General features: G+C 36.6%; 1 protein-coding gene across 1 annotated transcript in view; it reads left to right on the top strand.

Annotated features, from left to right (window-relative positions):
- The first annotated feature begins 701 nt into the window (after positions 1-701).
- MTHFD2L (methylenetetrahydrofolate dehydrogenase (NADP+ dependent) 2 like) overlaps positions 702-12,854 on the top strand; it is a 119,393-nt gene continuing 107,240 nt past the window's right edge. Inside the window, exons 1-2 of the mRNA XM_044680601.1 lie at positions 702-879; positions 4,824-4,946. Of these exons, the coding sequence (XP_044536536.1) occupies positions 726-879; positions 4,824-4,946 (277 nt within the window). The 5' untranslated portion in view covers positions 702-725. The remainder of the gene's footprint in view (positions 880-4,823; positions 4,947-12,854) is intronic.

Raw genomic sequence — 12,854 nt, 5'->3', positions numbered from 1 at the left:
ACATTAGTTGAGTATATCTAGCTTAGTAGTGATAACATTAGATTTCATTATAGATTTCCTTCAGCAGAGGAGTAGGATGATGCTACTTTGGTGATAGCTGATTGCCCAGAAGTGGTAGCTTATGACTTCCCATAGCCAAATTTTGCATTGTTTCCTGGCCTACTACGGACTTTACAGCCCAGCTCTGTGCTATGACAAATGAGGGCTCTGACAACCCCTTTGGATCTTGGGTTTCTTCAGACTTGTGGTATCAGCTTGGCTTCGCCATTTTCTTATACCCACTCTCCTCCCAGCTCAGGCTTTATTTCTTCTCTCTGGGGTTGTTATTAGAGCATTAAAAGAACTTTTGGAATCAGGAGATCTGAGTCCCATTCCTGGCTCTGCCATTGGCTCTTTGTATGGTCTTGGATTCTCCAGACTTAGGTCTCCTAATATGTAAAGTGGGTAGATGGAGACAGATGTCCTCAAGGATAGGCCTTTTCTTACTCTCAATCTGTACTCCTATCTCCTTCTCCCCTCCTGTAATTTGCCTAAACATTCATGTGTGTTGGTCATGCCCTGGATGAATAATTATTATCCCTTTACCTCATATTCTTTGTTCATCATATAGTAGGTACTTAAATGCTTGTTGATTGATCCATCAATATTGTCTTTTTAATTGTCTGGTTTTTTCTTTGCTTATTTGGTTTTATAGATGTGAAGCCACCATTATCTCAGGAACTGAAATGGCCAGACAAATCTGTGAAGAAATACGACATGAGGTAGAATCATGGGTGTCTCTTGGGAACAGAAAACCTCACCTCAGTATCATTTTAGTAGGAGACAACCAAGCAAGCCATACATATGTAAGAAATAAGATAAAAGCTGCCACAGCAGTAGGTAAGTAAGAATTTCATGACAACACATCTCTATTAAATATTGGACAACCATTTTTCATTTGCAGGGCCTTCTTACAGGTTTAATTTTTAAAAGATCCTCTGCTATTTAACATCATAGTAACGTATGACTTGGTATGTCACTGCAGGGAGAGAATGTAAGAGAGAGAATGCAAGTCAGAAAAATCAGGTTTATCTTTTTTTTCTTTTGCATTAGTTTTGCTTAATTAATAATTTTCTATGATTTAAAAGAAATTACATGGTGTGCTTTAGTGTGACTGACATATTCTGCTCCTCCCCTGGATAGATGGCTCTAGTCAATCTAGGGATCATAGAGTCTTTGTACTAGAAGAACTCTAGAATAGCACACTTCCAGAATAGAATAGAATAGAATAGAATAGAATAGAATAGAATAGAATAGAATAGAATAGAATAGAATAGAATAGAATAGAACTATTCCCTAAAACCTCTGCATCACTAACATGTGGTCATTTAAATCCAGCTTATGTTTCTAGTCAGAGGGAAAATCACTTTCCCTTAAGGAAGGGAAAAAGGAATGTGAACTTCAGGAGACATAAATAAACTGAAGGGTGATGGACAGGATAGAAATAAAATTGACAGAACTGGTTTCATTGAGATCCAAGGGCAACAAGAAATACAATTTCCTAAGAAACTTGGTCATCTTTCCTTAGCGTTTTCAAGATGACTGCAAAAAAATGTACCACAGTTAATATGGTTGTGGTATACATGTCACCAAACTATTTCAGGAAATGAAAAAAGAGTGAAATTCCATGATGACATTCATAAGATTCTCTAAATCAAGTCAAATATATGCCTTAATATTTAGTCATTTCACTATAAATGAGGACCCAGATGATGGTGGAAAATATGATTTAGAATTAAGAAGTGAAGGAGACCAAGTATGATGGCTCAAACCAAGCTCAAACTTGCTACCAAGGAGGCTAAGGTTGGTGGATGGCTTGAGCTTTAGATTTTTGAGCTACAGTGGGCTAAACTGTTTGGGTGCAGAAGGAAATGGCAAATCATTCCAGTATCTTTGCCGCAAAAGCCCCAAATAGGATAAAGAGTTGGTCATGACTGAAATACAACAACAAACTGATCAGGTGTCCACACTAAGTCTAGTACAAGTATGGTGAGATATTAGGAGTAGAAGGCCATCAAGCCATCTCAGATCTGAAATGGAGTGTCAAAACTTCCTTGTCAGTCAGTAGTAGAATTGGGACAGTGAATGACCATGTATTTTTTTTTTTTTACCTTTAACTTCTGTGTATTGGCTCATAGGTGGAAGAGTGGTAAGGGTGGGCAACAGGGGTCAAGTGACTTGCCCAGGGTCACACAGCTGGAAAGTGTCTGAGGCTGGATTTGAACCTAGGATCTCCCGTCTCTAGGCCTGACTCTAAATCCACTGAGCTACCCAGCTGCCCCATGACCATGTATTTTTAGCCAGTGTGAGATAAACTCATTTTCAAAGAAAGAAAGAAAAAATGGAGACCAGAGATCCATAAAGTTTATATCCATATATTATTAATACTTCAAGAAGAGAATCAGGAGGAACTTGGACAAAAAAAAGAAAAAAGAAAGACATTATGAATAGGAAATCTATGGTTTCTTTCATGGGAGTTATTTCAGAATCGACTGTCAATTGATCATGCTAATTTGCAACATATATACATAGTTGTGAACATCTTCTACCCTTAAGCTGTAAGCTCTTTGAGGTCAAGGACTAAGTTTTGCTTTGCTTTGAATCTCTAGCACTTACAACAATGCTTAATAAAGTCTTGCTGACTGACACTGTCCTCTTGGACCTGTTAGAACATGAGTAAAAATTAACATCAAATTAGAAGAAAAGACATAGGTGAGAAGATATTGCATGCAAGGACAGGAGGGATTGTTTTTCCTTTCCTTAAATCCCCAGTGCTTAACACATAGTAGATACTTAATAAACAAATGATTGTTAACTTGACCCTATTGACTTGAAGATGCCTGAAGAATATGATCAGTAATCATAAATAATCAAAAAGCAGGAGATGGGACAAGTAGTTTGCAGAAAACATTTATAAATGAAACTTCAAGGGAAACAAATAAATATGAAGCAATACAAATCTGCCATTGTTTCTAGAGTGACTTTTTAAAAAAACCATCAATAACAACATATTTTGACTCTGGAATCTTATACTATATTGTGGTATGTGAAGAATTAGAAAGTAAATTTGGAAAGTATGGGCCTAACTGAATATATGAGGAAGAAATCCACAAATGAGACAATATAACTTTAAAGCCATTTTCATGATTTTTAAGTTTCCTTAAACTGGTGAAGATTCCAAAGAATATAAAAGATCAGGTATTTTTGGAGATATAGGCCTAATCTTTTCCTAATATGTGCGTATGTATGTAATATATATATATATGTATATGTATATATATATATATACATATATATATATGTGTGTGTGTGTGTGTGTGTGTATGTGTGTGTGTGCTCATTCATTATTTTGAGTAAGATCAAAAGAAGAGGAAAAGGACCCATAGATACAAAAAGCAGCTCTTTTGTGGTGGCAAAAAATTGGAAACCAAGGAGATGCCCATCAATTTGAAAATGGCTTGACAAATTATGACATATGAATTGATGGAATTTTTGCTGTAAGAAATGATGAAAGGAATCATTTCAGAGAAAGCTGGGAAGGTTTATATGAAATGATTCAGAATGAAGTGAAAAGAACCACAAGAAAAATTTATATAATAGCAATTATATTGTAAATACAGATAACTTGAAAGAACTCTGATTTACCAGTCATGATTCCAGATGACTCCTGATGAAATATGGTATACACCTCCTGATAAAGAGGGAATGAACTCAGTGCAGACTGAGACATATATTTTTGGACATGGCCAGTATGGCAATTTATTTTGCTTGACTATACATGTTTGTAACTGGTTTTATTATTATTTTTTCTTTCTCAATGGAGGAGGAAGTAAAGACAAATCTTCATTTGAAAATAAAATTTACTTTAAAAAAGAATGTAAAATATTACAAAAATCATTATTGTGAGTATTGGACTTTCGTGTTAGGGTCACATAAAATTTTTTTTCTTTCTTTTGGAAGTACTGATTTTTCTAAAATCTCTATGAGAATGGTCTATGCATATGTCAATGGTATTTTCAATAGTAAAATGAGAGACAGAATAGTTTAATGAACAGAGCGAGCCTCAAAATCAAAACACCTCGTTTCAAGTCTCATATCTGATATGTACTATGTGATGTTGGGAAGTCAATTAATATTTTGGTGCACCCAGACAATTATCTAAGAATAAAAGTAAAAAGAAAGATATTCCCTGCTGGAAGATCCTTTTACCAAAGAAATCAGAGGTCAGGTTACAAAAAATGGGAGCAACTACCAGAATTTCATGGAGAAATCTCAATAGTAGACCATAAAATTAAGTGAGATCCAAATAATATAACATCCTGGATGTTTCTATCATCATTTTGTGTTATCTTATTTTAATTTGTATTTATTTATTTGTCTATTACTCTGTTGGATTGGAAGTTTATCAGTCATTCACAGGACCATTCCTACTATTGATCATCTTGAAAACTTTGACCTGTTCTGTTTCTTATTTGAGCTGGTTCAATTTTTGTTAGGCAGCCAGATGCTTCCCTTCTTGAAGGAACTTACCATACTGATGCTGGATTTAGTGTAGTACAAATCTAGCCTATTGGAGGGCAGAACCCTTTGACTAGCCTCAACCTCAAGGCTGCTTGTGGATAGAGTGCAGGGGGAAGGTAGTTGTAACTGGAGTTAGGAAGACCTGAGTTCCAATCCAGCCCCAGACATTTTTGGAAAGGACCACGGAGATTGACCTATTGTCCCTGCCATTTCTAAAATATACCCAAATTATTGTTACCTGACTCATTTATATTTTCTTCTAGGCATTGGTAGTGAGGTTATTCTGAAACCTAAAGATGTTTCTCAGGAAGAACTTTTGGACATAACTGAACAACTGAACATGGACTCAAGAGTTAGTGGTATATTAGTTCAACTACCTTTGCCAGGTAATATAATTTTATGGAATACTTTGGGTGTAATTCTAAGGAAAAAAATGGCATGTTTCTCAGTTATCTCCAGAGTGTTGCATTTTATTTCTAAAATACTGGAAAAGAGACAAGTATAAAAATGTGTCTATTCTAGCATGAAAATGATGAAGACTTGAAATTACCTCATTCTGTAGCTTTAGTTTCAACAGTCTATTAAAATGCCACAAAGCAGAAAGATAAATGAAAATATAAGTGAAGAGGCAACATTATGTAGCTTTGGAAATCTGTTATCCATGGTCATTGGATACATAGCTTGTTAAATACAGAGAGCAACCACTAGGTTCAAGGAGAAAAAAATATAGATAACAATAGTCATGAAAATATATGTAATCCTATCTTACAATTTAGCCAAAAGTATTATCTGACATAGGGAGTCAGGTGGTACAGTTGATAGATTGTTGGACCTGGAGCCAAGATGTGAGCTCAGATCCATCATCAGATATTTAATCACTGGACAAGTCACTTAACCACTATCTGCCTCAGTTTTTTAGCTGTAAAATGGTGGTTATAGTATCACCTAGCTCCTAGGTTTACTGTGAAGATAAGACATGATCATATTTATAAGTCTTACAAACTATTATACATATATACAGTTAGTCATAGAATGTCAGAAGAGTTTTAAATTTCTTTTTTATTGACTCCAGTATGGCCATTTTGTTTTGAAAAAAAATCATGTAACTAATCTATAAAACCTTTCTCTTGTGTGAAATTTTGCCAAGATTGCCAGAAATTTAACTCAGCCAGTTTACTGGTTAAGTGTAAAAGAATTTCTGGCTCAACTTTATGATAAGCATTTCTCTGACTAGTTGTAAATTCCAAAATAGATCCCTCTAGTATCTATTGATCAATTTACAAATTGAGGTGACTTCTGTGATCTTTCATTTGCAAACCTTCTTCCTCTACCTTTGCCTGCTATAAAATTTACAAGTTTTGTCTTTAAATATAAACCTTTCCCTTTCCCTTTTGGAGCTGAAAATTCCAATTATATCTTTTTTTTTTCTGCTAATGTAAAGAAGGACCATATAAGAATTTTTAAAACTCTATTCAGCACTCCTTGGTCATTTAGATAATGTGAGCCCATGCTCTGAGCATATAATAAACTGGTTATTATTTAAAAGTCTGTGTGTTAAGTTTGATTTGCAGCAATACCAATGAACCCTTGCATATTTCCATATCAAATCCTTGATTGTATAAGTAAGCATACTCCTTTGAGCTGTTGAAATATAACTTTTTGGAAAGTGTCTACAAGTCATTGCTAATCAACCTTCTTGGATTCATTTTCCTCTCCTAAATACAAAACAAAACAAACAAACAAAAACAAGTGGATAAAGCATACATTTATTTTGGTTTCCCCCAGCCTGCAATTAGGTTATATTTTGTTTTTATCTCTAAATCCTGTGTTCTCTGCAATGATTTCCAAATCTCTTCTTTAAACTTTTTATGAAAAAGTAGTGATTTTACTGGTGTGACTCCTCCCTCTACAACTGAAGGCTACACTCTCCATATTTCATTAGTTTCTATAGCTGAAAAATTCATTAAAGTTAAAAATTAATTGCTACCACACTACACTTAGAGACTCTCTGCGTTAAGGGTACTAGTCGCTGGATAGCAGATATACAATCTGTCCCAGAGTCAGGATCATAAAGTTACAAGGCTGATTGGTTACCAAACATTCCAAGATTAGAGCATTTCTGTTAATTAGAAAGCATGGAGGATTTGGAGACAGAAGACCTGAGTTCAAATCCTACTTTTTAAATTAAAAAATAATATATTCTAATGGAAAATGTTCAAGCAAAGGTCCTGTATGTTTCAAGTGATTTTATATGGATTAGGCCACTGGTTGGTATAGTTGATTCATTTGTTAGGGTTACCCTGAAGTGGGTAGAGAGCTTGGGACAACTTTTTCTCTACTGCCATTACCTGTATTAGCAGTGTTTTCTACACACATTTGAGGATGGAAAGAGTCAATGCTCATTTAGAGTTTCTAAAGAGGAAAGTGAAGAATAGAAGAATGGAAGAAGTAGAAATAGGAAATCACTTGAATGCTCCCAAATTCCCCCTCCAAATCACTGTAAAATAATGTTTTACAATTGCAGAGACAGTGAAAGTTCAACCTATGAGCATCTAAGTAAGAGTTTCTTTCCCTTTATAGGAGATGATTATATTCTTATTCCAGAGATGTGTATAAAATTCCTCATTGGAATTTAGCACTCTCTCCCAATTGAAATTTCTAGTAGCTAAGTAAGTGGCTTCATGGATGGAGAGCTGGTACTGAAGTCATGAAGACCTGAACAAGAATTTGAAGAAGAAATTCAAATTCTGCTTTAGACATTTACTAGTTGTATGACAATGGGCAAATCACATGTTTTTTGTCTCAGTTTCCTCAATTGTAAACTTGGAGTAATAGCAGCACCTATCTTACAGGGTTGTTATGAGGATCAAATGAGATAAAAGTGCCTGGCACAAAGTAAGTATTTAAAAATGCTTGCTTCCTTTGTTTCTGGGCTCATATTTGAAGTCTTTTAGAACCTTTAGGGACCAGGGTCACTCTCATGTCATGATGAAGCCATATTAAACTTTGAATGTCCTTAAATTATGTAATCAATCCTAAAATGACCTTCTCCTTTGATCTAGAAATCCAATTCTAGTCATATTCCCCAAAGAGGACAGTGAAAAAAAAATTAAAGACCCTATATACATTAAAATATCTTTGTAAAAATATTTGTGATAGCAAAAAATTAGAAACAAAGTAAATAATATTACTGTTGATAAATGATGAATATGATGACTACAGAGAAGAATGGAAAATTTTATCCAAACATATGCACAATGGATTAAGAAGAATCAGAAAAAGAATATGCACGATGCTTTCAATTATGAAAATTAAAAAAAGCAAAAAGAATACAGCAATCAACACTGAATGCTATAAAAAAGTTTGGTTCCAAAGAAGAGATATAAGAAGATATCCTACTCATTTTTTCTCAGAGGCATTGGGTCTGAAGTTTGTAAGAATAAAGAGAGCCAGTAACCAATGTTTGATAGAAGGGAGAGAGATAGAGAGTCTATGTGGTGACTCCCTCCATCAGCACTCCCCTGGGGCCAAATATACACTGGGAGACTTTAAGGAGTGACTTGGATGGTCGTGCTACACCACAGGAGTCAGGGGTGAGGCTTCCCTATAAGAGGAGGTATGCAGTACCCCAATATGATCCTGAATAAGGATGGGGTTCACACAAACCTCCCCCCAGTCAGTTAAATTCACAGCAGGTGGTCTGGCTTCAAGATGGAGGCAGCCAGACCAATCTGTGGTTCCCCTCTCCCTCGTTGTCTCTAAGGCACTCTGGAACTCTGTCTGACTGATGAATGACTTTTATTATTTGCAAATCAGGGAATGGGGAAGGGGGTGAAGGGATTTTGGGGTGCCCTCTTCTCTATTTCTATGGGGTCTGTCACTTGGGTGGGAAACTTTGGGGTTCCCACTCCCAAGCATCTTCCCTCACCTCTTCTCCTTCTGTTTTTATTTCTATCCTTTCTATAACTGTAAGTTAAACTGGAAAGGATCTCTTAGCAAGCTTGGGTAATGGGGGAAGGAGACTAAGAGATTGCTCCCAAAATGGAGTCCAAAAATTTAGCTCACTAAACGGTTGAAGTCTTGATAGGTGAGATGCGATGGAATGGCTTTGACCAGGGAATCAGGATTTCAGTGTCTAAAGAAAGATCCTCAGGAAGCCCTCAGAATTGAATCTGAGCTGGGATGTCCACCTCCTCCCTCTCTCAGTCCTCTGCCCAAAGACCTTTCTTCTCTCCTTCCTTCTCTGAGAAATTCCCAGAATTCTCCTCTGGTCTCAACTGTCCTCAACTCTCAGCAACTCCTTCTCTGGCTCTTTTTGTCCCATCCCCCTTGCACAAATCTCATCCTTACAAGTTGTGGAACACTGAATATTATTGCCATAAAAGGGGAGAAACAGTTCAGCAAAATTATCCAACATATAAAAAGTAAAATTGTTAAAATTTTTGTTATAATTCAGGGGATGTATCTCTGGGAGTGAGAAAGGGGGAGAAATATACTAGGAAATGGAAAAGTGGTATAAAAACAAAAGATATCAATTGACAATTATTTAAGTAAATTATGTCAGTCATCAATTTCTAAATATTGGACTGGAGACATTTATTTGGCTCACTGGATAGAGAGCCAGGCTTAGAGATGGCAGATTCTGGGTTCAAATCTGGCCTCAGATACTTCTTTTCAGTGTGAACCTGGGCAAGTCACTTAACCACATTGTATAGCCTTTACTGTTGTTCTGTCTTGGAATTAGTACACAGATTTGATTCTAAGAGGAAAGGGAAGGTTTTAAAAATATTGTACTAGATTTTCTTTCATTAAAAAATATATTTGTTTTTGTAGAAAGTATTCATATAAAGATCCTACTTGTTTCAGATGAGTTTATCAGGATTGGCCACTAGATAGCAATGTTGATCCATTAGTGATAAGTATTAATAGACTATCTGATCTATGGTAGGATTCTCTGACTCACTCTCTTAAAACCAGTGTAACCTAAGAATCCCAAGTGGAGTGCAAGCCACGGAACCCCAAGATGCCAAGGGCTGGAACCAGGGTATATAAGGGGGAGCCCCAAGCAGAGGACACTCACTGTGTTTTGGGGGAGCTAGGGAGGAGGATGGTGAAAAACCAATCACTCCTAGGCCTAGCCATACCTCATACCAGCTGATCCTTATGCATTTACCCTACAACTTTATATAACCTCCAGTCCAGACTGACTCTCATTGAAACACATTGAAACACATGCTGATTGACCTTGTAGAAAGTTAGTAGAGAAAATCCATCATCTTTACAGACCTTCAATCAATAATAGCAACAATTCATCTAAAGCTTACTAATTTACTTTATTAGTTAGATATTAGAGTTTTAAATAAAGAAGGGGAAAGAAGATTTGTCGGGGTGGGGGGGAGGAGGGTTTGTCTAGTCAGGGTAAACCCAGCCCCAAGACTCAACTAATTAACTATTGTTTCCTCCTATTCCCTCTTTCTTTTCAACTACCTCCTTCCCCATTTGATTCACCATGTTATTTATCCTTAAAACAGATAGTGTTAGAGTCCTTCAGTTGAGAAAGGCCATTAGAATTGACTTAACCTGAGAGAGTCACCATATTCTATTAGAAGAGGCAGTTGGCTGGGGAACTAGCTGTGTAGGCCCATTGGATTTTAACATTGATTCTTGGTTGTGGACTTCATCCAATATCCAGAGATATCTCCTCTTATGAGAATACTCTTTCTCTCAACTATATCACCGAGTTGCGAGAGAATTAGTCAATTCCTCTTTGGGAAATCACCAGCCTTCTCCCTCAAGTAAGAGCAACAGGTCCTGTGACATCTTGGGAGAGAATTTATAACTGAAACAGCCTCTCCTGCACCCATTCCCCATACAGGGCTGTAAGCCTGCAGGTTTCTTCAGCCTGTGGCCTGTGTTTGCTCTTTACACCAGGCAGGCTACATTTCCCAGTTTTTAGATGAGTCGTATGGGTTGTTTGAGATGTACAATTATGAGAAAACTCCTTACATCAATCTTAGGATCTGACTGTATTTTCATTTATTTTATTCTTTAAAAAATTTTTTTTAAACCCTTAACTTATGTGTATTGGCTCCTTGGTTGAAGAGTGGTAAGGGTGGGCAATGGGGGTCAAGTGACTTGCCCAGGGTCACACAGCTGGGAAGTGTCTGAGGCCAGATTTGAACCTAGGACCTCCCGTCTCTATGTCTGGCTCTCAATCCACTGAGCTACCCAGCTGCCCCCTGACTGTATTTTCAGACAACATAACCTAGGTCCTTGGTTAAAGGTTTCTAAACAACAGGTAAAAGTGATTCAGTTTCCCAGCCATATAGGGCTAGGTTCAAAGAATGCTATAAAATTTTCTCTCAGTTATCACAACTGAATAAACTTCTTTCACAAGATAGAATTTGGATCAGGCCCATAATTGAATAGAAAGGGAATGAAACTAGCTTCAGAATTAATTCACAAGATAGAATTAGTGTGGTTCATAACATTCCTTCAAGTAACCACTTGCTGTCCTAGTCTCTACAATTTTCTCTCAATTTTCCTCACAATTCTGCATAGCATTGGTCCCATGATCCACATTCAGATGTGGCATAATTGTAGGATAAATCATTCTACTGGGCTGACATCCTACAGGTCACTTCTGAAAATCAATTCTTGCTCCCTAGGGCATCAAGGATGGGAAACTTGACCTATACTTTGACTCCTGGATTCCTATAGTTCACTCATACAACCTTTTGAAACTAAGGTTGAAGAATCCAATTCCATCAGATCCCTCACAAGTGAGGTAAAAAAGGACCATTACTGAAGCTAACAGACTTTTGAATGTCTGATGTTCATCACACTCCTAGCTGCTCAGAACCAGTTATCTAATGTCCACTTGAGTTCCAGTCTCCTGAAGGCACTTCCCTTACATGATTTTCTCAGAAGCAACTTTCTTGTGTCTTCCACATGGAGAGATGCTATCTGAGTTGGTCTGGGCATGTGGCAGACTCCCATAACAGATTTACATAATGTTAAAATTGATCTTAGAAACTGTCTCATCAATCTTATGGCCAGCACTGATCAACTGGTTAGTGTTTCCATTTTCCTTAGATTGTTTACAGGTACTTGGGGAGGAGTGGGATGCCTCTTTTCCTGTATCCAGGGAATTATGCCTTTTCACTCTCCCCCTTCTAACTTGGAAAGTCCTTAATCTTTCATCCAATTAGAAATCATATTACCTAACATTGTACTGTTTCATTTTAACTAATTGGTCTCATTTGATTGTTTTTTTACTTTATAAAAGTCTATTTCTCCCTATATTAATGGACCAGCCCTAAACTGGGGAAGGTCCTGATTTATTGAGCAATTGGCATCCATTGCTTAATAAATCTATACACTTAGCAGATCAAACTTTGTTTCCTGGGTCATTTTATCTTTTGTTTGTTTCATTTTTTCTCACCATCAGCTAAAGCTCTAGCTTTAAGCTGACAATTTGTGCAGATTTCCAGTTGAAGAAGTCACTATTCTTTCTCACTGGATTCTTGATCATTATTCAGTGTGGAGACAACTTTAGGGTTTTTCTGGAGTTGATATGTGAAAAGTAAGCATCTGTCCTTCCATTTAGTCAGCCATTGTTCAGGGCTACCATATATTCTCATTGCCATGAACTCTGAAAAACAACAGAGTTCTTATGTAGCAATCATAGTTTAATACCAGAATTAGGCAATTCTTGTTTGGAAAGAACTAATGGTCTTATCTTTCAGTCCATCTGTGACTCATTCTTTACCATGGTTAATTGTCATAGGATTATAGTTGAGGGATACCTCAGAGATAATTTAACCCTAGCTTCTCATTTTACAGATGAGCAAATTTGTTCTAGAGAGGTAAAGTAACTTTCTGTAGGTTATACAGTTCATATCAGAGCTAGTCTACTGATAGGTCCAATTTGAACCTCAATACAAGCAATGGCTATTTGTTGATTTGTGAAGTTACTGAATTAAAAAAAAAGCTGGTCATGAAACTTTTGCAGTTTGAATTTAGGGTCTGGTGAAACTACTTTTAATAACATCATTATCACATTCAGATTAAAATAATATATTATTTTAAAGAAAGGTCATTGCTTTTACCATGATATAGTTTCTTAGTGGTGCAGACTCTGTTTTCGAAGCTAATTAAATAAGGCTAAGGAATTCATGGAGGCAGACAGGTGCCACAGTGGACAGAGCACTGGAACTAACGTCAGGAAGACCTGAATTCGATCCAGCTTGAGACACTGATTAGCTGTGTGATGATGGGCAAACCACTCCATC

Source organism: Gracilinanus agilis, chromosome 6, assembly GCF_016433145.1.
Source record: "Gracilinanus agilis isolate LMUSP501 chromosome 6, AgileGrace, whole genome shotgun sequence".
NCBI classification, from domain to species: Eukaryota; Metazoa; Chordata; class Mammalia; order Didelphimorphia; family Didelphidae; genus Gracilinanus; species Gracilinanus agilis.
The sequence above is the reverse complement of the archived record's forward strand: the minus strand, read 5'-3'. Positions and strand labels throughout refer to the sequence as shown.